This window comes from Falco rusticolus, chromosome Z (assembly GCF_015220075.1).
Source record: "Falco rusticolus isolate bFalRus1 chromosome Z, bFalRus1.pri, whole genome shotgun sequence".
Classification (NCBI taxonomy): Eukaryota; Metazoa; Chordata; class Aves; order Falconiformes; family Falconidae; genus Falco; species Falco rusticolus.
In genome coordinates, this window is record NC_051210.1 from 68,980,663 (window position 1) to 69,006,059 (window position 25,397).

At 41.2% G+C, this 25,397-nt stretch overlaps 2 protein-coding genes across 3 annotated transcripts; both read right to left on the reverse strand.

Moving 5' to 3' along the window:
* Positions 1-533: 533 nt before the first annotated feature.
* Positions 534-8,940, reverse strand: FBXO4 (F-box protein 4). Of its 2 annotated transcripts, none has more exons than XM_037374213.1 (7): positions 8,830-8,940; positions 7,930-8,165; positions 6,067-6,287; positions 5,048-5,120; positions 4,366-4,544; positions 3,290-3,465; positions 534-2,231 (listed from the first exon to the last, which is right to left on the reverse strand). In XM_037374213.1, exons 2-7 carry the CDS (start codon positions 8,142-8,144, stop codon positions 2,142-2,144), a joined length of 954 nt encoding a protein of 317 aa, XP_037230110.1. In that variant the 5' UTR covers positions 8,145-8,165; positions 8,830-8,940; the 3' UTR covers positions 534-2,141. The 2 variants fall into 2 exon arrangements, with proteins under 2 accessions (XP_037230110.1, XP_037230109.1); XM_037374212.1 differs by lacking the exon at positions 8,830-8,940 and adding an exon at positions 8,290-8,466.
* On the reverse strand, positions 8,593-12,449 carry CZH5orf51 (chromosome Z C5orf51 homolog). The gene is made up of 6 exons (XM_037374214.1): positions 12,326-12,449; positions 11,694-11,794; positions 11,146-11,292; positions 10,629-10,760; positions 10,320-10,434; positions 8,593-9,022 (listed from the first exon to the last, which is right to left on the reverse strand). Exons 1-6 carry the CDS (start codon positions 12,432-12,434, stop codon positions 8,733-8,735), a joined length of 894 nt encoding a protein of 297 aa, XP_037230111.1. The 5' UTR covers positions 12,435-12,449; the 3' UTR covers positions 8,593-8,732.
* Between the last annotated feature and the right edge of the window lie 12,948 nt (positions 12,450-25,397).

Here is a 25,397-nt window from a genome sequence, read left to right on the forward strand (position 1 = left end):
AATGAAATCCACAGTGCACCTCTGCAGCTATTTGGCCTATGAATTCTCAACAGGCTGGTCATGTCTTCCACAGCACACCTCTGTGCATCTAAGGTGTTCCTCTGCACAGCACACATGCTCATCTTCCCTGCTGCTCCAAAGCAGTACTGAATCATTCAAGCTACTCCACCACTAGCTCTGCAATTCCTATGATGCCAGAGCTCTGGAACTGCACAGACTTGTAATTCCCACTGCTTTTTTCCTAGGCTGCATCCTTAAAGCTTGTCATTCTTAATTCTCTAAGTTATCCTATTTTTAAATTAATATAAGTGATGTTCTTCAGGTTAAGAAAAATTATATTCCCTACATTATCTTGACCTTTTAAAATGACAGTGAATTAGTATCTGTTAATTAGATAACATACAATAACATTGTTAATGACTAATGACAATGATGGTTTATCTGTTATGACAGCATGACTGCAGACGTATGTGTGCATGCATGTGCGCACACACGAGGGAGGCTCAACACACACAGAAAGACTGTCAATATCGTTCTGTAAAAAATAATTTATTCCTTAAGAAGAAAGCAGAACAAAGATCTTGCATTGAAAAAAAGTCTTTGTAGTAGCTAACATAGCAACAGGTTTCTGCATTCAGCCCTCTACAGGTAGAACATCACGGAATTATGACATGCAGGAAAGTCACATACATCCAGTCACAAAGTGTGGAATTTTCCCAAAATTCTCATAAAACTTTAGTGTCTTCTCTATTTTGAAGGCCAAAGCACACATATCCTATTAAGAAAAGGATAAAACACAGAATTCTCATAGGACAGCTTCCCATGGATTCTCCCTTGAAAATCTGTATGTCCTGATTAGAAGGTGTATAAAAACACCTAGAAAGCTGAGTTAATTGTGCATGGAGATTAAAAAACAAAACACGTAACACTTCCTGTGTCTGTTCTGGCTCCTTAAAAAATAAAAAACTTCTCAATATTCCCAACACAGCTGGGTTGAGCACCACACACATACTTGAGGGCAATTACAGACGAATGTACACTATGTAGCGATATATCTAGGTACCAAAAAAAAGTTGTAATTCCATGAAGAAACAGAAAGGAAAAAACAAAAAAAAACCCACCTGAACAAAACAAATACATGCATAGGCAAGAAATCCAAGTAGTTTCTGAACATTCATCCATAATTAAAAAAATATTAAAAAGGTGGAAGACAAGGACTATCTCAAATGGCATCAATATGGAAAATGCAATTCCAGCTGTAAAATGCAGTTTCCCTTTTTATAAAAACATGTGCAACTGTGTAGAAAATTTCAAGGCAAGTATACTTCACATCTGCATAGGGCCACAACTATTTGAGTAACTGATAGGTCTTCTGGATTCCATAAATTTCCTGAAGTACTAACAATTCCATTTAATATTTATTCATGACATCAGAGGTATGTCCAGTTCAAGCGAATAATTTCACTGCAACAGAATGCAGGAAGATGCTGAAGTCTTCTGTGGTCAGTTAATAAACAAGATCACAAACAAGAAACAACCAATTCATACATGGTAGTTTGTTGCCTTCTAAGAATTTTGGTCTGGGTCAACAGTTCTCCCACAGGTACTATTTCTTGTCCAAGCATTGCTTCTGGAAAAAATACAGAGGAATTTACTATTTTGAAAGAGATACTGTCTTCTTGTCAACTTGCTACTATACTACATACAGTGTATTTTCTTTGGTTGGGAACCATCGCTGTCAAGATCTCCACTGAATATGTTTACTAAATGTGTGATGTGTGCCATACGGCCACGCTGGTGAATGAACCTAGTGTTAGGTGTATTTACAGAAAATAGATTATCAGATATAGTTAGAAAAGATTGCACCCTCAAGGCCCCAGCTTTAAAGAAAGAAAAAAATTAAAACACCCAGATTGCTCCCCAAAATAACTTCTTCAGCTGCTGCAATCCAGGCAATCCTACTTGTACTTCCATTTCAGGACTACAGTTGGAAGAAGATTAATTATCGAAGTACATGTAGTGAAATACGTGCAGGTCTGCCTTTTACATCTCCTTTCTGACAACACTGTCAGGAAAAGATTCCCACTTCATCTCAACTGCAAAACACCAGTCTCTATACAGTAAAATAATGCACAGTTCCACTACTGTGCATTTTTACAACTTGCTTCTTCCAGGAGCCACTCAATTCCATTTAGCAATCCAGCTAAAGTTGCAGCTACAGTGTCCTGCACCTGTAAAAATAAAAAAAAGAAAGCTGATGTATTAGAGATAACAGATAATAGCATCTAAGAGCACTTTAACATCACTCCATGTCTATCCTTAAAGTCAGAAACACCCATAGGAAATCTAAATTTTAATCACTATTTTAAAGGTCCCTTAGACAAAAAAAGGTTTGTTAAGAGTAAGGTACAAAAAGAAAAAACTACCTTTTACAAAATTAATTACAAGAGCCATTAGGAAAGCCTTGCATTCTTGGTATCAAGATGAATTTAAACTCAATCATTTCATCAGCTATTCTGGAACAGTATACTTACTTTACAGATAAAATCTACTTGACAATTCTTCTCATAACTCTTAAAGCAAAAATACTGCTAGCTTTAGAATTTAATGCATGTTATTAATTCTTAGATTTTGTGAGGTATTATAAAGTGGCTACTATAATGGTATATTTTTAAAAAGCCTGTAAACATCCTCCCTGTGAAAACAAAGGAATTAAATCAGGATTTTGGTTTTTCTGATTAAGTACTATTCTTTGGCTACACAGTGTCACCAAAAATTAGTTATGTGTGGCTGAGCCATACTGATGTATACTGTGCTTGACAAGCATAAAAGAACAGGCTCTGGACCTCATGTGCTAGGTAAAAAAATGATTTGTCAAAAACTCAATACATCACGTCAAGTGAAGTATTAACAAGACAATTAACGGTCTCCTGAAAATGACAGAAAAATCTACCTTGTGTCCAAGGCCCTGGGCTGTGACTCAGGAAATTTAGACTGAAATTAACTGAGGCTTTCTTACTTCCTTCAAGACCAGCATTTTGTCCTCTCTCACATTCTGGCTCCATCTGAAGTTTCTGGGCAAGCTACTTAGCTCTCCTATATTCAGATAGGCTAATGCTTCATCTTAAGTGGACCAAAGAAACTAAATTCTTCACTTAAGTGGAGAGTTCACATACCAGTATTGAAAGCTGCACACTTGCTTAGCTAGGTACAGTTCAGGAACTACCATAAGCCTAACTTAAATTTAAGCCACAGAGAAACAGAAAATAAAAGGTTTAAAACCAAGTACCATCCAGGGCTGACATAGCAGATTTAGTTGCAACTGATGTGCCATATAAACACAGGGAATTCTTTTCACACCAGTGTGAGAGACACAAGACAACACTAGCAGAGGTCTGTTCGGAGGCCCAAGGGCGGGATCAATCATTGCCAGAATACGAGCCAGTTCCTCTTGACGATCATTCTCTAAGAAACAATTTTTAATATATGAGTATCAAGTATATCAAATCCCAAGGAGTTACTGGGTTTTTTTCGACTTTTCAAATATTTACAATTTCAGAGGTGAGGGAACAGGGAGCTAGAAGGGATAAGGACAAATTATCTAGTTATCACAAGGCTGGATCATCCTAATTCATGTCACACTTAGACACCATTTAAAGATCTCCATAGATTCTATTGCAGCCTACTCCAGTCCTTAACATGAGAATGTTTTCCAAGTACCTCACAGACATCAAAACTGCAACAAGCCATTAACAAATACACACTGTATGGTCAGCAGCCCTCCTCTACTTGAACAGAGACTTTTCTCTTTAGTATATTCCTTAATATTCCTGTTAACATTTCCTTCTTTTCAGAGCTAGCCCTTTCCCTCCATTTAAAGTTGATCAACGTAAAGACAATTACCACAATAGGTGTTTGGATTATCCTCTTACAGGACTATCCTGATTTGGACTAATCACATCTTTTACTGCAGTTTTCCTGGTGAAGGGTCTGCTTCCAGGCTATCACACCACTACCAATGCATTTCAGGCCGCTTCTCCTACCCATGCTCAGGGCTTTTTCTTTCAGCTTTGTTCTTAATTCAGGTAATTTTCCACATGTAGCTTAGACACCAACCACATCAGCATCCTCCATAAACAAAAGAAAGGGCCATAACCCCTCACAGGGAGATGAGGGAGACTGTCTAGGATAGGGGACCTCTTCAACTGGATAAACCACACAGAAACAGCACCAATGAAGCAGATTTTGTAAGACTAAGAACATAAATTTTGATGTACTGTATATTCTTTGCAACCTTTTATGACATTCCAATCATTCGCAGAATATGAAGAAATAAAATCAAGAGAAACAAGAGAAATGCCTTACTTTTATGGGCTTCTGCATTAGCAACATAAATGAATCCATCAACTACTTCGCACACCTTTTTCACTTGAGCTATTACACTGTAGTGCACGGCTTGCTGATTCCCTACTATGCTGTTCTCTTGGTAGAACATCTTATTCACAGCAACAGCTTGCTCTGCCCTTGCTCTCCTCCTTTCCACACTGCAAGATATTTCAGTGTTTCAGTAATCAGGTTAATTGAGAACGCAAAAAAGCAATTTTGAGTCTAGGCAGTACAGGAAAGGGACAGAAAAATGGTTTGAGCCAGCAAAACATTTCCATTTCTCCCCAACGCCTCCAACTCCCCCTTTTTCTAGTGTACATATACAGATGGTTAGCAATCTGCAAGATGCATACTGAAAATACACCCCAGGATGAGTTTCAAAAGGGAATCAAACAAGGTATCAAGAGGAACAGAAACACCTGTTACGTATTTGTCGTACACATTTGCTATGTATAAGGTTTGGAAAAGGTTTATTACTTCCACGTGAAAATTTAGCAGTTGGAGAAAGAAAGAAAAAGATATGCACCTGAAGCTTCGGTTTATAAGATATCCATGCATGTGAATGCACGCATAAAAATCACATGACAAAAACATGAGGAAAAGCATGAAATAACCAAGAAACTGTACTTTTTTTTTTTTTTTTGTGGAGAACAAATCTTACCTAGTGGTTGAATACAATGTCAAAATATTGAATTTTTGATTATTGAACTGAAAACTGACTCCTGACCCAATTCCTACGGAGAAAAAAAAGAATATATGAGATTACAACTATTTGGTAACTGAATACAACTAAGTACCCCATTGCTATTAGAGGTAGCATATTTTCCGTTTTACAAAGAAGTTTTATACATGCTCTGCTTGAACAAGCTATTAATTTAATTAAAATAATTTCAACAGTATTAAAAGAAAACAAGGACATGCTTCCATGTTTCTGATACGTAGACTTGAACCTAGAATAACCTGTATCAGAGAGGAGCTAGACTTCCATTTATTAGCATAAATTGGCACAGAAAGGCTCTAGTCTCTATGACAAGCTGCATCAAAAAGAACGTAAGAGAAAAAAAGTAACACTAAGAAATCGTATTTTCTATAAATACAATTCCATTATTGCAGTTCTGCTGTGCTGAAATAAACATCAGTTAAGAAGTAATAAATTTTTGTCTCTGGTTTGGACTGAAGTGAAATTACAGATGTCCCAAACTACGTTTTTAAACATTGAAAAAAATCCTTCATCTGTTCCTATAACTATCCTAAATTAAATTTACACCACTTGACACCACAAGACTGAATCATACATAGGGTCAGTCTTGACTTTCTGTATAAAAAAAGTGTGTTTTTTAACCATATACTGCAAGCACTATCTAGAGAAAGTTCTGCCTGCACTTATCCATCACAACAGCAGGCATGACATGTAATTTCCTATCAAAACGTAAGCACAAGGAGCAAAATGGTCCATCTGATGTTGTGCAAATCTAATCATAAAACCATTCCAGCTATTTTATTCCAAATGTTCACTGCATTTATCCTTCTGATGAATAGAAAAGGAGAAAGTGTCGGGTTTTTTTAACCGTTATGCTACTGAGTTTAAGAGGAGAAAAAAGCACCCCTCTTCTCCCCCGATGCCTTTTGCATTGTACCTGTTTATGAAATAAAAAAGCAAAAAAACAAAACCAGGAATACCATGAATTTGTCTTTGTGGAAGTCCAGCTACTAGCAGAATTTCTGGGCACGTCATCATGTTTTGCACTAAAGAGTCGTCCAGCTCTTCCAAACCTGGCCCGAACATAGCAAAGCGAGGTTCTGCTTGGGTGACCAGTGATTGCAAAAAGGAAGTCACAGCCCCATACCGGGGACGGTTTGATTTCAGACTTCTTCTACTCTGAGGACAGCTTTTTTTATATCTGTGTAAAATAGACGCAACTAGAAATTAAAACAAAATACAAAAGACGTATCAATCAAACAACATAAATTGATCTAGGTCCCACAGTTGTCACACTTCGTTACCAGTACAACTCAAGCACAGGTCAAACCAAATTGATGGTTTCAAGCACCAGTACAAAGCAGGTAAAGGCATCAGTCCTTTCAAAGTCTAAATACTGACCTTTTAGACCTTAGTACACTTACCTATGGATCTTTTAGTTTACTTTAAAAAATAAAGTAAAATAAAATTACAAATTTTCTCACCCTCGCCAAACATGCAGTATTGGTAAAATAACGTCAAAGCTGATGAGTCACATACAACAGAAAAAATAAATAAAAAAAAAGTGTATTTCAAACTTTAATTAGATCACTTTTGTGTTTATTGAAACATGTAACCACCTGAAAAGGACAGTTTCCACTGCAGGCGCAGAGAACGCATGTTGTAAAAGGAGGCAGGTGTTACCTGCCAGCTTATGTGTTCATTTGATGCAAAAGCTGGAAGGCTTTGAAAAGACTTTGGTAATAAAGGGAAAGAATTAAGTCATAGAAGTGAAAGACATCCTAGAAAAGCGACTTCAGTTTTTGCTTCTGTTGTCATGGTAGGTGACTGCTGGACAAAACATTTCAAGGAAACATTAAATATGTGCTCCTCTACACCCAAACCAAGAGATCAGCAAAACCAGTAAGTGCTCACAGACATGATGGAGACCAGTGACAAGTGGTTTAAAACAGGTGATGTTCTGAAGTATTCAGGCCTAAAGAGACTTAAGTCCAATGTCCAAAATCAGTAGATACTCAAATTCTGGGTGTGTCTTTCCCATCTGTAAAGTGGGGATGAAGGTCACAAAGATGGCAGAAGTTAGTAAACCTATCATGAAACAAGTTTCATGAAACCACCTTTGGAAAATTTAACTGCAAATTAAAAAAAAAAAAATACTGCAAATTAATTTAAGAGAATTGAATGAAGTTTTAAAAAAAAAAAAGCAACACAAAATTATCTGCCTGTCTTAAGATTTTTTCTCAGTCATAAAACACATTATGTGTGTTGCCATGCTTTTCAACCACGCCAGCTGAAACCACAGTCTCCGTCTTACGGTCTTTGACAACCCATGCTAAAGCAATACTGCTTGTTAGTCTGTGCACTTGCAAAACAGAAACTTTTTTTCCTAGGTCTTCCAGGTAAGATGAAAAAAACAGATTCATTCCATTTGCTGTACTCTGAAGACACAGTACTTTTATTAAAATAAGAAATCATTGTCATTGCACTGAGCATGAAAAACACATTTTTATCAAGGTAACAGTAAGCACAGCTTCTGAGATTGCTGTATTTCTGTGGCATATTAGACATGCAGTTACACAAAAAGCTTAAATATTTCTGTAACATTAGCTTTGACTTTTTTTACATTTTACATTCTTGTTGAATTCCAAACTGAAAGAGCTGACGAAACTGTCCAAACCCAGGAAAACGTATCTCCAAAATAAACAACGGTTTCCAGACACATCGAAATTTAAGTGGTGGCTTACAGCACAGCTTTACCACTGTAATATAGGACATGCCTGTGGGCTGAATAATACTGCTGTAGAAAGACTGGAAGTTATGGAAAAGAATACCGAGATACTTACACTGCCATGTAATCATACAGTGCTTTATCGCTGACCTCTGAAAAAGCTTTATTAAAAATCTCCACATCTGGGAGCGATTTCCAATCAACAGATGTCCAAAAGGGGAGATCCCTCAGAAGAAAATACCTCCACAACAATGGATCTCGCACAGCCGCCCTCCAGTAACGACTCGTGCTACCCAAATGGCACAAATCATGGGGCGAGAGGAAGGACATGATGTTCAGCTGCACGTTTATCTGAAAACCGACAAGCAGCGGTTTAAGAACCCAGGAGCTGGGTCAGTGGCGATGCCAGAGGCGGGATGCCAGGCTCCCCGACCCTTCCCCGACCCTCCCCCGCCCTCCCCCTCACCCCACTCACCGGCAGCATCTGCAGGGCGCTCACCTCCTCCGGGAGCGATGGATGCGGGGGACCCGCGAACGCGGCGGTACCGCCGCGTTCGCGGGTCCCCCGCATCCATCGCTCCCGGAGGACACGCAAACCACCCCGCACAGCGGCTTCCAAACCTCCCCGCTCCTCCGCTCCGCCAGCCGCCATGGCACCGAGCCCTGCCACCGCCCCCCCAGACCTAGTGCGCCGGCGCCGGGGCGGAGACAGGCAGCGATCCGCCTGCGCCACTTCATTGGAAATACCGGCTGAGACTTTGGACCGCTGTTCCAGGAGTTCTTTCAATGCACGTTTTTAATGCCACGGAAGTATACATTTGGATAAGAACGGTCAGACACTGCAGCAGAGACTGCCTCCCTCTAAGCATGCTCTCCTCGGACACCCGCTTTCCTTCAGCACAGCCAAAGGAGTGTATTTTAGTTGTGGGATTTGGCAAAGTACTGCAACATTTGCTTTGCAATTGTTGTGTTCCAGCCTTGGCCTTTTAAAGGTCCCTCACATACAGCCACATACTTCGTTAACATCTTTTTGCCTGTTTCTCGGAAACACAGCAACTCGCTCTGTGATGTGCGGCCCAGGTCCCTGTTAGAGACGGAATCTATTGTCTCAAGGGCTTCCTGCAACCCTTCTCCACAGTGTTGTAGTCCCCAGTAGCACATTTCTCCACTGTACATCATCGCCAGTAAGTGAGTGTCACTAAATATACCTGCAAAAATAATTTACATCAAGTGCTTTATTGCTCTGTTATAAGCAAGTACACAGCTTGTTAAATTCAAGTATTTTTTTTTTTAGTAACGCTGGAAAAAAATCCAAACAGGCAGTATAAAGCTATTAAACAGGTACACCAAAAACCTAAAATTTTAACCAGAGGACTAACAGTGCCCCAAAGAGAATGTGGATCAAGGCCATGCTCATTAGACTCTCCATTTTGTACCTCCGTAACACTAAAATCTTTAAGACTGCCATATAAGTATTACTCTGACAACTGTGTTTGCCTGTTTATCTTAGAAAATTTCAGTATTTCTTTACAATCCATTAAGCACAGGCATAATTACACACATTTATTTTAGGCTACTTCTGTGTCTCCCACAATTTAAGACTATAAGAAGACGCTGTTTAAGCATCATATTAACTCAGGTTAACCAGCAGCAGCTTCAGTATTCGAATGGAAAGCCACAGACGTGTTCACAGTCACCAAAAAAAAAAAAAAAAAATCCCTGCAAATAAATCTACAAATCAGTTACTGAACTTGGCTTTGTATTGTGGAGCTGAATTGGAGCAATGCCACTGTCAGCTGAAATTAAGCAAAGTGCTCCATCGCCCCACAGGCAGAGTACAGCTAGTTTTGCGTACAACGTGGACATCCTGTCCACAGCACAGGTGTTTAATCTTACAAATCTCCTTCTGCTGCATCACCCTACCTGCACGACACTGACGCAGCCTCAGATCCTCATGTAAATATACTATAGTAATGCAACTTACATAAAGCTACATGAAGTGGAGACAGAATAAAAGTTTGCCACATCTAACCAACTCTACATGTATCTTCTGCCTGTGTGAAGTCAGTAATTCTGTGTTCGTATCTGTGTTCTCCTAGACCTAAATAGGAATACCAACACAGGAACAGGTAAGCACTCTCTGTAGTCATATTTATGCTTTCAACATTTGTCAATCGACAACTGGATGGTTGTAAAACACACATGCACAAAATACCCATTGCCACAGCTCACTTTCCTCCTGCGCAGTCAAAAAAACCAGAAGAAATGAGCACTGCCATCTCTTGAAATCCATGAACCAAACAGAAGGGGGGGAGGGGGGGGAGAGGAAGACACCGCTGACTACTCATCTGTCCCACCTTGTTGTTGATGTTCTAAAAAGTGACAGTTTTTAAACGCAAATGAAGTCCAACAACAAAAATACGCAATAAAGCATTTCATAAAGTGCAGCAGTTATTAGGAAGAGCGGGTTGTGGGTTTTTTGGAGTTTTGGCTTTTTATTTTTACCTTCACCGAGTAATCTAGCTGTGTCTTTATCTTGAAGTGAGACATCGTCATTTAGCTGAAGAGGGCATCTAAAGCTAAGCATCTTCACCAAGTAATGAACTCCATCATTAAGACACTGAGTACAGTTAAAAAACAACAAAAAAAAAAAAGTTCTGATTAATTTCAATGATAGCCAGAAATACTTCTTGATATGAATCTCCCAAAACCCTATTTAAAAAAGGTGGGGGGGAAGCCATATTTTTCAAATTAAAAGGAGTCAAACTTTAAAACTGCATTCACACACTCACAGAACTTTCAAATTTCTTTTACCTTTTTAAATATGGCAATGTTTTCTCGTAGCCATTCATGCCTTTCTTTTGCTGTATGACAATACATGTAAAGCAGGGCTCCTTTTCTCCAGTAAAGACATTCTAACAGCTCTGCACCAAGGATGCTGATGGGCTGAAATAAAAGCCAACAACTGGGCTAACCCAAATGTAGACGAAAAATGGAACTACTCAAACACACACAAATGCAAACAGCGTTATAGCAAGTCTCTAACTTTAGAGACTGTACTTAACAGCAGGTCACAGACACAAGCCTAATAGTTTGGATTTAAACTGCCAAAAGCACATGGAATCATGAAACGGTAGCATGAAAAATTCTGAGCACACAAGTTCTTTGAAAAAGTATTTTCAAGAATCACTACTTAAATACAAATAAGACTTGAATTTTTTTCAGATCTTAAATCCTGCCCATCAAAAATACAACTAGTACTATCACAGATTTTTTTTTATTTTAAAATAGTGAATAATTAATTCTCTGGCTGAATAACATTAGCACTCACTTCTTCATTTATGTTGCATTCCCACACTAGGTCTTCTGGTTCTGAGAGAATACAAGTAAGTTCTTTAACTTTTTGCAAGGAAGATTCCTCTGGAAAATCTTCATCCACAAGCTGGTTTTCCTCAAAATACGTAATATCTAAGACAGCCTACAAAAACAAGATACACAATGTAAAAATGCTACCAGCAAAACAATCAGATGGTGGTGTGCAGTAACACACAAACTTGTTACGGTTTATAAAACTGAACAATTTTACAATCATTTTTAACATTTAGTTTACAAAAGCTGCAAGCCGAAGTACTCTAAGATTGTTGACACTGAATGTGCACTCAAAACCGTTTCTGTCTTTACAGCACCAGAATAATCATTGTCCATCCCAAGTCATCTTCTAATCCAGACAAGCCCCAGCTGCCTGCAGCTGCTCACTGCACACATCAGGTAACAGATACCTTTCCGTTACATCCTCCTTCCTACAGCCAACCCTCTCCCGTACCCTCAGTCTGGCACAGATTCTTGGAAGCGAGTTCTTCAACACTTTAAATGTACTACCTGTGTATAGAGCTGCAAAAGCATGGAAGGACGTTCTCTCCCTTCGTTACAGAGGTCCTCCAGCTTGCCCAGAGTCGCAGAGCCCTTTGCTAAGAAGGTATCTGACGGGAAAACACAAGGCTTCCTTAGCATGGAAAAGCACCATCCACCCGAGCCTGGCGCGCTCTCCCTCCCCACTCCGTATCGTTTTATCCACCTGTCGGCACCTACAACAGGAGCTGAATATCGCGGCATTTACCCAGGCCCACCGTCCTTACACCGCACCTCTCACGGCGAACCGGGGGCACCCACGGCCACGGGCTGCTGTTCCAAAGCCCGCCCCGCACACGCCCCTGGCAGACACCCCCGGCAGCGGCACCACCCGCTTACGCGCGGGCTCGGGCTGCGGGCCCCGGCCGCCCGGCCCCGCAAGGCGCCCGCGGGAGGCCCGGGCCGGCGGCGGCGCCGCTCCGAGGCGGGGCTCCCTCCGGGGCAAGGCGAAGCTCGGCCCTCGGCAGCGACCCCCGCGGCCCCGGGCCCGCCCCGCAGCGCGGCGGGACGCGGCTCAGCCCGGCGGCGGCAGAGGGCGGAGCGGGCCCGCCGCAACGCCGGGCTGAGCCCAGCCCCGTCCCCTCCCTCCCACGGCCTCTCACCGTCGCCGCCCGCTCGGCCGCGCGCCGCCAGCCGCCGGCCCAGCGCCGCCATCCGCAGCCGCAGCGCGGGCACCGGGCCCCCGGGCACCGCGTCCCCCCGCCCCACCATCCCCCGCCTCAGCGCGCCCCGCCGCCGCCATCGCCGCCAGCGACGGGGCAGCCGTGAGGGCGGGCCGGCCCCCGGCGCAGGGCGCTGGGCCGAGCGGCGCGCAGGCGCAGCAGCGACAGGGCGGCGGGCGCTGGGGGACCGCGCCTGGCCGGGGCGGGCCGGGGGGCGGCCGGCTGCCGGCGGGGCGCGCGGGGCGGGGCGCGCGGGGCGGGGCGGGTCCCTGGTGGCGCCGCTGCCGCCACCTGCCGGCCGGGCTGTGCCTGCGGGCCGAGGCAGCGAGGGGCCCGCGGCACCTCAGCCCCCCCCGGTACCTCAGCCCCCCCGGTGCTGCCCCAGGCAGAGCGGACAGGCGGTGAAACTTCGGTTTAATTTTTATGAGGGATTAAAGCTGTTGTGTAGCAGGCGTCTATGGCTTCCGCAGGTCTGCCAGGGTCCCCAGCGAGAGTCCTTGGCGTGTCCCTGTGTTGCCCCCATCATACGATGCCCTGCAGCCTCTCTGCTGTACAGGTCTTGCCCATAAGTGAATGGAAACCAATACTGGAAGGCAGCAAGGCTTTTCAAGATGAACCCCATATTTTATATCAATAAATACATATTTATTGGTGGTCTTTTAGTTAGATTTAGTATCAGATCACTTAACACGTAGAGGCACAACTGTGAAAGTGCAGTTAAAACCTTGAAACTGCATACGCGTGGTTAAGAGGTGTGAGACTTTTGCTCCAAGTTTTTGTCCAGCTTTAAATAGCACCCTTCATGACCTTCAGAATCACTAAATAGCTTCCATGTGATGAAGAGAAAGCAGTAAGTTTTATTTTTAACAGTCTTGCTACTACCCCACAGTAAATCGTCAAATATTTTATGTTGTGTAGTTACAAGAATTCTGTATTCCTCTATATCGCTTCTTTAGCTTTCTCCATCTCTTTACCTGCCTGGAAAAAGCTAATATCTCAGTGTCCATTGAAGTAACGTGTCATGAGTTCACACATCTGGACTTCGTTAGCTTGAATATTTTAAAGGAATAAATGACTAAAGACATTTTCCCCTTTTCAAGTGTTCATTCTGTTAGTGTCTGTATTCCACCGAAGTACTTTTTTAAAAAAAAAAAAAAAAAAGTTGCCATTTACTGAGGTACTTCAGGAAGAGAAAAGCTGTCTGCTTACAGACATAGATGTTTTTGCTGCTGCCTGTGTTGTCTTGTGAAAGGGTTGCCAAACAGATTAAATAAAAAAGTAAAACCTAAAAGGCAAAATTGTGTTTGCTTACAGAAGTGGTTTTATTTCTAGAAGAAATCTCCTAGGGTTTTGGTTGTATATATATTGTTCTTTTTTCCTGCATAGTCCATAGCCAGATACAATTTTTCATCTAAGGAACAGCTATGTTAACAATACCAAATGTATTATGGTAGTTAACCATATCATACCTGGGAGAGAGAGAGGAGGTGGTGCTTCATGTTTTAAGCTAAATACAACACTTCTCATATTGTCAGTTTTGGGACTGAAGAATGCCTGCCTGTTGATAAGTTCCTTTGCTTGTTTTGTCCTGCCTTTACTTCTCTGCTTCGATACACAGCTATGATTCTGTGTTGCTTTCTTAGTTGCTTTCTTCATAACTAGTAAAGTGGGCAGGTGGGTCAGCCCTTAATAGTGAAGGAGATGTCATTCAGTTTTCAGGAACTCTTGTAAAAGAATAATAAAAAAAGAAAAAGAAAACCCAAAACAAAACAAAACCCAAAATGGTTGTGTGCTGACTCATTTGATAAAGGCAGTGGTATCTTTTATTCTTCTTGTGCTTCAGGCACTGCTGTAGCTTGCTTTAGTTGTATCTGTTTTGAAAAGCTAGATGTGTATGCAATGACTTTTTCCCAGAAATTATTATCCACACTGTCTTCATATATACTGTGAAATCTGGTTTTGACCTTTCTCATCAGTGGCTGAGATGGAAGAGGTGTGTTTCTGTTAATACCAAGCTGGTAAAATAGAAGCTGCTACAAAAGTTTTAAAAAGGGATGATGACCACTTCTGTGAGGAAAAGAGGACCTGGAAGATTTTAGTGAGTTTGTTTATTTATTTATTTCCCCCCACCACAACCTGATTTTACCATGAAATGTGTGAGGGAGCAGAAGACATATCTTGTGGCTTTCAAGTGCTTTTCTTATCTTACACCCTACATACTCCCTGTTGGGAACTGGCCTGCAAGGAACAGGGGTGACAGGACTTCTGGGCAAACACCTGAGGGACTGCAGAACCTGGCACAGAAGCTGGGCTGCACCAGGGTGCGGTGCTGCCTCCTTGCTGCAGCGGGCAAGGGCTTGCCTGCCCATGGGCTCTGCCTCGCTCCTGGCTGGAGTGGCCTCTGAACAGCCCTGTGTCCATCCCTTCCTCAAGGTGTATTCCCTGAGGCACTAAACCCCCAAAGCTGCATTTTGTAGTTTATGGAGCTACTGTGTTCACCTTCTTCCTGCACCATGCAAAGTGCTTTTGCCTGAAGACTGCTGAAAGGCTGGCTGTCCTCATTATTTGAGAGAACGGTGACCTCAGTCTGCCTTATACTTTCTTTTTGCTTAGAACCGGTGTGGTGGATTGACCTTGGCTGGATGCCAGGTGCCCACCAAGCTGTTCTATTGCTCCCCTCTTCAGCAGAGCAGGGCAGGGAGAAAGTATGATGGAAAAAACACTTGTGCATCAAGATAAAAGCAGTTCAACGAAGCAACAGCAGAATATGTCATTTTCTACTTCCCATCAAGCAGGCAACGTTTGTCCACTTCATGAGAAGCAGGGCTTCGGTACATGTAGCAGTTTGCTTTGGAAAACAAATGTTGTAAATAACAAATACACCCACCTCCTCCTTCTTTCTCTTGGCTTTTATATCTCAGCAGATGCCATATGGGACGGAATATCCCTTTGGTCACTTTGGGGCAGCTGTCCTGGCTGTGTCCCCTCCCAAGACCTTGCCCACCCCCAGCCTACTGGTGAGAGGGGCAGGGGGAGGTCGGGCAGGCAGCTGGGTGCTGTGCCAGCGCTGCTCAGCAGCAGCCAAAACAGCAGTGTGTTATCACCGCCTTTCTGGCTACCAGTGCAAGCACGGCACTGGGGGGTCTGCTGTGGGGCTCAGCCAGACCCAATACAACCTATTTAGATAAAATCCCTGCCAGATATTTGAAAGAGAATGGCCTGGTTTGGGGTTTGCTACCTCTCACTTCTTTACAGGGCTAGGAAACCTTAAAATTTCAATTGTCAGATTTATTTTTTTTATACAAAGATATAGTTGCATTCAGTATTTTTCTGAAAATTTTCCATGTTAAACAAGAAACACTTTTGCTGGGTGACACTTAACATAAATTTTGTTGAAACAAAACCCCACTTCACTCCATAGAGTTACTTTAGGGAATAGTTATAGTATGGTAAAATGATCTCAGGTAAAGGGATTTGTGTGGGATTTCTGAGCTTTCAGTACCTAGCATTTTGTCTTTTTAAGGCTACTGTTGCTAATAAGGGAAGTCATAAGGTGTTGGCTGTTTAGAGACAGGCTGTGTTCCTAAATTGGTGGAAGCACAACAGGAAAAGTGTGGTGTGTAAACAGTTGCATTTGATGGAAGATGGAAAGCTGTTATGATTTTCTCCTTCAGAGCCAAGAATATGGCATTGCCACAACTGTTCTCCTGTTATTTTGGGTTTATAAATAAATATGTCTCTGTGTGTATGTGCATGTATGTGTATATGGTGTGAATGTAAAAGATGTACAGTAAATTCTGCTGCTTCTTTTCTTCCAGACTACATACTCTTTTCGTCCTGAGATCTGTGTGGGTAAATATGCATGCTGCTAGAGGACAGACTAGTTGTACCTATGTGGTATCCACTTAATAATCATCCTGATGTCCATAACTGAAACTGGGCTAGCCTGACATCTCTGAATACCTGAAAACATTGAACATATTAGAACAACTCATGTCTTGGATATAAATAATCTACCTTTCTTGAGAAGTTCTGTGATATCTTATATTTCTGAAAGTTAAAGAAACAATACTGAAACACAAGGGTGTTGTTCCTCTGTATATTTAGTATTATTCAAACTAGGAAAATATTTTTAGCTTTAATTGAAAATATAGAATTGTCTAGAGAAAGGAGCTTTGCACAGCAATGATTGATATGCTTCTATCATTATTAGCAGCTTCGAGAGCTTTTAAGTTGTGCAGGTCCTGCAAATTTTCTTGAACTATGGCACCTAAGTGGGGTGATAGTGAACTCCTACTAATTCTTGGAGAAAACAGCCAAGAGAGAAATTTTGTTGGGTTCAAGTGAACTCTGTATGTTCATAGAATCACAGAATATCTCAAGTTGGAAGGGACCGATCAGGATCATTGAGTCCAACTCCCTCCTCACAGGGCTACCTGAAAATGAACCATATGACTAAGACCCTTTTCTGGGTGCTCCTTGAACTCTGATGGCCTTGGTGTCCTGACCATTTCCCTGGGAGCTGGTTCCAGTGACTGATCACCCTCTGAGTGAAGAACCTTTCCCTAATGTCCAACCTGAACTTCCCCTGACAGCTTCATTCCATTTCCTCATGTCCTGTTGCTGGTCACCAGAGAGGGGAGATCAGCAGCTTTCTTTCTGCTGTCCCTGGTGAGGAAGGTGTAGGCTGCGATGAAGGCACCCCTCAGCATTCCAACTGTGTGCTGTTTTGATCTCTAGAAAGAAAGATGGAAGAAAAGAGGCTTTCCTTTCAGCAAATTGGTCCTCTGACCAGAGGTCACTAAGCCTAGTGATGATTACTGGGTTACTTACAGCTTGCTTTGGTTTGAACTGGATCTTAATGTTTAAAAAAGAAGTTTAAAAAAAAAAAAAAAACCAGGAAAAAAAGAGTATGTGTGGAGGTGGAAGTAGTTAGTAATGGAAAAATTGAACGGAAAGAGAAAGATGGAAAGACTAAATTAGACCTGCTCAAACAAGACTCAAAAGATGTCAGACATTATTCCTTATCTAGCAGATTCCTAACAGGTAGAGTCTGTGGTCAAAATTTGTCTTTGAAACGAACAGGGAAGACATAATGGATATTAATACAGATGTACATGGCTAATTTGAGTTTATAGCAGCATGCTTCAAGGCCTGCAGAATCTGCAAGAAATTATAGTACTGTTTGTACAGCATCTTAGAACAACACTGAATTACTATGATTTCAGGAATAAATTTATGCCCTTATTTTGCAAGCATGAATAATGTGTGATCCTCATAAATTTTTATAGGTACTTTAAGTGTTAGGCAGCTGTCTTTGAATTTAATGCAGTAATTATAACTGAACAGATGTGAGTCGACTTAGGAAAGATAAGATAGGCTTATTCAGCTGTACAACAGATTTCACAAATGTATTTTTCTCTCGTAAATTACTTAAATTAGGGATATATTTGCAAAATATTAAGTAGTAATGGTACATTTTTGCTAGTAAGGATGAGAAGCAACTTCTCTCTGTTGTTTTTTTGTTTGAGAAAATTACAAACTGATAGTGTATGAAAGCAAAACTACAGAAATTAGGGACAGATTCCATTTTATGAAGTGTTAGCGTGAATTCAGGATTTGATCAGAATTTCTGTGTGTGTGGTGGGCATTATGGTGATTTAAATGTCTTAAGAGATGAGGATTCGTTGTTATGGGGTACCTCTAGTAACTAAGGAGCACTTAATAAAAATTAATCCAAGATACTTGCTGTACTTGCTCTTTTTACTTATTTGTATTAATGACATTTAGTCATATCTGTCTTCTGTGGGTTTGACTAATAGAAGTTTGCTCAAAATGTTTGACGTTTGCCTCAGGTCCATCTTGTTTCATTTTGCATCAGCTGATGAGATTTAGTGAGCGAAGAGGTGAACTGAATGGATGGGCCAGCTTCCCAGTCTGTTTTGTGGCCCACCTGGTGTCCCGGTTTCAGATGGGAAAGAGTTAGCTTTCTTCTTAGTAGCTGGTGCAATGCTGTGTTTTGGGTCTGATGTGAGAACAACGTAGATAGCACACCAATGTTTTTAATAATGTTAGTAATTTTAGTAATGTTTACACTAAGTCAAGGAGTTTTCAGTTTCTCAGGCTCTGCCAGTGACAAGGCTGGAGGGGCACCAGAAACTGGGAGTGTATACAGCTAGCAGAGCTGACCTGAACTAGCCAAAGAGGTATTCCATACCATGGGGCATCATGCTTGGTATATAAACTGAGGGGGTGGCGTTGGGTTCTGAGGCCAGCTGATCATTGCTCAGGGGCTGGCTGGGTATCGGTCAGCGGGTGGTGAGCAGCTGTGTTGTGCATCCCTTGTTTTCTGTCCTCCCTTCCTCTGGATTTCATTCCTCTCCCCTTCTCCCTCCTTTTCATGACAACTGTTCTTATTATTTTTATTTTGCTTTTGGTTTTATTTTGTCTCAGTTGTTAAACTTTTTATCCCGATCCTCAGACTTTACATTCCTCTCTGATTCTCCTCCTCCATGCTTCTGGGTGACGGGGCAGTGAGTGAGCACTTAATTACCAGCATTATGTGAGCTGCGTGGCACTTCATTACCAGCTAGGGTTAAACTACGACACCTAGTCAGAGCATTTGATATTTCTACTGTTGATGCCAGAGGTGAAATCAGAGTATAAGGATGAACTGTAATGTGATTTTATCTTTGTTTCAATAGATGCAAAATACATTGATTCTGGAGAGACATGTGAGTGCCAAGTATTAGCAGACATTGTAGATGTGTCACATTTTTGTTTGCCTAACCTTGCATGACTGTTGTTTGTTCTACCTGCTTTCTACTCTGTGTATAGTTCAGGTGGTGCCCTAAGAAAATATAAACCAGCTGCTTTCTTATAATGTGGTAACCTGCAATTGGGACAACATGGTACTAGTTTTGCATTTAAATAGGTTCTGAATATACGAAATGATTTAGCAGTTTGATTTTTGAGTAGTAGAAGTGGCATGCACTGATCTTTCTGTTGGAACTTCTCTCTTGAAAAGTGACCTCCCTAGAATAAGGGAGCATTAGAGACTGACAAATAGAAACTGCTTCTTGCAGCTTAAGGGAGAGCTGAACTAGTTTCTTTTAAAAAAAACCATGAAACAGTTTGCTTGCAACAGGCAAGGAAACCTGTGGACACCTTCATCCAGAAGAATGCTTGTGCCTGCAACATCTAATTTTTGGGCTGCTGTATGTGTCTGTCTGGGATAACTTAGTTACAGCCATCTTCACCCTAGCCTCCAACTGTTATAGATGTGTATGTAATTTAGGGTATTACTATTAGGTATGTACTATTAGGGTACAACTATTACAGTTGACTTGTGGCCAATGCAGAAGTAATGTCATTTGGTCAAACAAGTTACCAGACTCATGACCTTAACTGCATGTTCCCATTTTTAATTGTATTAATCCTAGAGTCATGTGATGGTTTGGTGTGAGACATCAGCTCACTTACCTGACTGAATGCTGCCCATTTTTTCCACAGACCTAGTCTGCAGTTAGATCATCAAGCTGATCTGGATGGCTGTGAGCTGAGACTGTAACTAGCTTCTGAAACTGCAGTGTGTAACAAACCCTCAGAGAACTTTCACCTAGCTTTTAGTGAGGTTTTGTGCCACTATAAGAGGTTTTATGCAGGTAATTCCCTTAGATCATAGCAAAATTAATTCTACTAATCGGGATATTGTAGTAATCTATGTAGCACTTAGCATTAAAGCTTTTCCAGTTCTTCTGGGGTTTTGCTCAAGAAATAAACCGCACATTACTGAAGGGATCATGGGATGGATAAGAAGCAACAAGTACTTGAGAATGCAAGACAGAGGTGTCATGCCTTAGTTTGGCAAGTGTTTCACTTGGAAGAGTACTAGTTTAAACAGCTGCTCTGCTCTCTTGCCCCTTCTTCTATGATTCTATGATTCTTCCTACTCTTTATGATGATGCCTTTCAAGTTGTGCTCATGTAATTTTATCTTTCAGATGAACATGACTGGGAAGCTCATCTGTGTTAAAAGACTTCCCACCGCTTTTCCTGTACTACAGCTGAATGTTCAACCATGCAAGTGCATGTGCTGTCCTTGCTAGGGCAAGAAGTTCACATTTCTTGTATATTGTGTGGAGTAGGATGTGAGGTGTCTGCAGTGTTCTGGTTGGCTTGCTGGAAGTCTGCTACCTGGGAGTGTGACTGCCAAGAGTACCCTCTTGAACATATATGTTCAACCAAATACCCTATCTTTCAAAGACATAAGAAAATAAATGTAGTATACTGATTTTGAAGAACTATTCTTGTCACAGGCAGTTCCTCTCCTATGGTGCACAACTGCTGGAGAAGCAAATCATGGTGGTGATAATCAAGGTTTTACCCTGTGAGGTAAACAGCAAATCCAAGATTGTTGACAGATTTTATGCTTCCTGTTGTGGATAACTTGAAAGCTAAGTAAAATTCTGGAAGTGCTTGCTTGAATTTATTAACAGTTTAAATGAATTACAACCTTCATCGTGTTTATCACTCTGATAAATAATCTAGCCATGTGAATTATACATTCTAAAGGTGGTTTAAAATTATATGGGAGTCTGAGAATCTTTCTGTCGTTCCTATAGTAATTACTTTCAACCCAGCCTGTCTGATTACTATGGGTATTTATGCTATGCCAAACTTCCTGCAGAAATAACGCCTCATTGGGGCCTGCTAGTCTTAAAGTGAGGACAGGCACTGACGCTGGGAGAGGACAAGTGTTAAAACACCTTGAAGTCCTTTCTGTTTGAGAGTTCAGGAGGGTGTCACCAGTGCGCTCGGTGTAGTCCAGTTTATACCTGGGATGTTTCATGGTAGTGATGGCAATCTGAAATTACTGTGTTTCCTGAAATTCTGCAGAACCCCAAAAGCAGAGTATGGAAGTCTTCAGTGAACTGTTAGGGTATGGCTTCAAACTGGCCCCTGAAACAAACCATCTGGATCTTTGATTAGATGTTTGGAGCTGGTGAAATTGAGAGCAAGAGGCCAAGAGCTTTGCAACAAGCAGCTGTGCGCTTGTAAATGCAGGGAACCTGCTGCTTAGGCTTAGCAGGCTTCCAAGCTCCATTTGAGTGTGCATTTGTAGAACTGGGTTTAAAATCAGAAAAATATACCTTACAAAACCCAGGAGACAGCTGAAGGAAACCCAGTATTCTAAGACTAACTGATTCTAAGAGGCCTTTTAAAAAGATGGAATGAATGGTAGGCATTCATTTTAAATCACCTTATAAAAAATTTTATAAAAAATTTAACTCTAACAGAGTCAGATTTTGCTATATATCCCATGTGAAAGTCAAGTTACCTTCCTTACTAATTCTGTTCGTTTCATTGTGACTGAGAAATGAAATGTCACAGGAAATGACTGTCTGCTTTTCCTATTAGATATGTAAGTTTTGGACCATTGAGAATATTAACCAAGCCACTGATGAGCTGCCCACTGTAGGAGGGAAGCTGTTCTGAACTCCAGACAGCTGTTCCTCCAGCAGCTGGATGGACTAGAAGAATTTGGCAAAACAATTCAGATGAGAATAGATTTGCACTTGGTTTTGTAGTGCACACAGGGAACTGGCTGCTGTGGATGATAAAATAATTAAAAGGACTTGAATTGCATGCGTGAGTTTGCATGTTAGACTCTTGTAGCCAAGAAGTGGTGCTTGCCAATAAAGCTCCACACCCCTGAAATGGATGGCAAAGTCCAAGTTTCAAAGAGGAAACCAGTTACAGGCAAAACTTGTGCACCAGGTGGGTGTTGCTTTTCTTCATTTCCAGCTCTGGTGGCTGCCTGGTAGTCCTGCTGTGCACTAGCTGCAGTGAGGTAGGGGTGGGTGGGTGTGATCCATTTACTGTGTACAATGTCTGCAAACAAAGTTCTGCATTATCATCTTAAGGCTCTATATTTGTTTTTGTAAGTTGTGTATCAAATACAAGAAAAAAAGATTTATTTGCTAGTAGTTTTGCAAAGTCCTCCTAGGTTCTGAGTGTAAAGTACATTCTGTTGCTGTGAGGTTTGTTTGAAAGTACCCTGTGCAGCTTATTAATGTAACGTTGCATTACAGAACCTGGAAAAACCTGTTACAGTAGTGCTACCAAACATGAACTGACTTGCAATGTGTGACAGCTGCTCAGGATTCCTGTTTATTGTTTCTATAGCCCCTTTTGTTATGTTTACTTTTACTCTTTTACAACACTATCAGTGTGGAGTGTAAAATAACCCAGTTCTTTCAGCTTGGATGGGGGTGGGCGGTGGAGGGTAGAAGACTTCCCTGTTCTGTCACCTGGCAGCAAAAGAATCCTGGCAAAAAGGAGGAGCAGGAGATTAGTAGGTTTTTCTGAATAAGAATTTAAACCAGCCTCTATAAATAGCAAGACACAAACATAAGGAACTTGTGTAGCTGGTATCTGCAAATACTTGCTGAATAGGTATTTTGGTTTTCCCTCTGTCCTGCTGTAAAGGAATGGTAACTCACTTATCCTTTCTCCAGAACTAGTAGATGTACAGACTGTCACTGTTGAAGGTTATTACACTAAACTAATTTAGACAGTGTTGATAACAGTTACTATACATGCAATATATGAACGTGAATAGAAGTGCCAAGGATCATGTGAGTAACAGACTTTGTGGTTCTATTTAAACAAAAATGACACCTTAGTTTTAAGTATTGTATAATTATACCTTGTAAGTACTGTGGTTTTGAATTGAGGTGCAGCAGTTACAGTGGTCAGAAAGTTTATAGTTTTCTATTTTTAGTAGTACCGAACTGAAGCAACCACTCAACAATTGACTTAACTGCTGGTATTTCAGTGGCTGTTTCTCAGTGCTGTCAAGGTTAGTAAGTGAGTAACTTACTGTGGTAACTTGAATTTTCCATTTTTGACCAAGTATAAAATATTCAGTGACTTCTACTAAGTTCTTCAAGGTTGCTTGTAATAATGATACGATAGTCTGACATGATAAAGAAACTTCTGTATTGCTTTTATGAAAGCAGGGCATTCTGCCTCAAAAATGAGACGTTACTGGACTAGCATGAGACAAACAAAATCCCCTGAGATTTTTTTTCCCATGATATCAACCTCCTTAACCAATTGAGTTGTTTTTTTTTTTATTTTCTTAATTAGGTGAGCTCCTGTGTTCTGCTATGATACTCATTGTAACAAAAATATTTGTGGACTTTCTATTGCCTGCTGAAGAGGTCCTTTAAGGATAAAGAACCATTCTTGTCAAAGGGTTGTTGATTCTTCCTTATTATGTAGCTTCAGGTTGCTTTCATATTTTGATATCCCCTTTGATTTTAAGCTTAGGACTGCGAAGAGAATATGTTGCCAGGGCTAGTCAGCAAAGGGATTCCTCAACAGCTCCACAGGTTGTTTCCTTTAAAAATCTTGGCTCTGTTGTTCTCTCATCTGCTTTACATTTCCATAACTATCTAGAAGATGACTTTCTGTTGGCTTTTTTGGTTGTTGTTTTCCAATTTAATTTTGCCTTTGGTATTTATATTTACTTATGTATGAACTTTTGTTTGCCAAATCCCTGCTGATTTCTAAGATATATAGTTTTCACTAGACCTGTAAATACCTGTTTTTCTTTGTAATGACCTTCCTTTCACAGGAACCTTGTTAATAAGTTGAATATTGACGTTCACATAGCTTACTAGTGTAACCACTGGTGATGCAGATGGCAGCCCTTTTGCCTTTCCCTAGGTAAACACATTTCCTGTAAACACTTTGAGTTGATCTTAAAATCATTGAATGTATACCACAGGAGCTTGTCCTTATCTTTATGTTCTCAGCTGGAGTATATTTCTAGTTATCTAATGCCTTTAGGTCTGCTTTCTAAGTTTTATATCCTTCCTTCATCTGTGTTCCCTGTAGTACTCCATTCTTGCAGGAAGATGTAGATGCTATACAATAATCTTTCAATTTTCTTTGGCTTTCCATCCCGTGTCAAGGGAATCAGGTTAATTCTACTTTATCCAAAGATGAGTTTCAAGTGGTCTTAAATGATTAAGATGAAAAATACTTCAGTATTTTAAGCACCAACCGCTCATTTCAAAACTGGGGCCTATTAACATGTTGGAGGTAAGTTTAGGTGTTCTGTGTGTGTTACAGCTGCTGCAAAGTTTAATGAGCTTTCCCTTTTATTCTGGCTCCATATGTGATTTTCATGCCTCAATAACTGAATTTTCATGCCAAATTCAAATGGAACTGAAAGAAAGGTTAAACTTCTCTGCTGATGCCTAGCCCTGGAAGACTACAAGCTGTGCTGTTACTTTTTCACCTCACTAAGCCCCTGTCATTTGTAGCTTCTTACACCTGGAAATGCCCCACACTTAACTCTCTAGCCAAATACGGGTGAATACCTAGGGGGGTAAAAAAAAACCAAACCTGAAACCTTCCTGACACCAGCGGTGTCTCCACCATGCTTCACTGGCGTCTGCAAGGTTTGTCTGTTATGTGAACTGTAACAGCAGGTCCCACCAGCTTTTAAAGTGCAAAAAAGGCCAGCATGGCAGGGGCCACGGACCAGCGCTCTGAATAAAATTGAGTGTGCACAAATGCTTTGGAGACTGGCAGCATGCTCTTAAAACCGTAGCTTCCTCGTTGTAAATTATCCTGCTGTGTATTCATACCACAATGGCTACATACAGTGAGGCCAGTAGCTGCCCTGGAGACAGCCTGGAAGCAAGACGAGGAGCAGCAGGACTTGCAAGTGTGACCTTCTGTCATGTGCATGAGGGGAATTTCTCATTTCCTGCATGTAAACAGCTTATCACATTTTTCTGTGAATCCTTCTGTTCCATTGGGCATCGTTAGGGCATGCACTGATCATTTGGGGTATTTTTAGAAAGTGTAAGTAACAGCAGAGGCATGTTTTGAATTTTCCTTGTAGCAGCAGCAGCAGCAATGCCAGCAGTTCACATCACGTGGCTGCTTAAACAAGTATACATCTATTCTAGTAACATTTTCCCACCCAAACA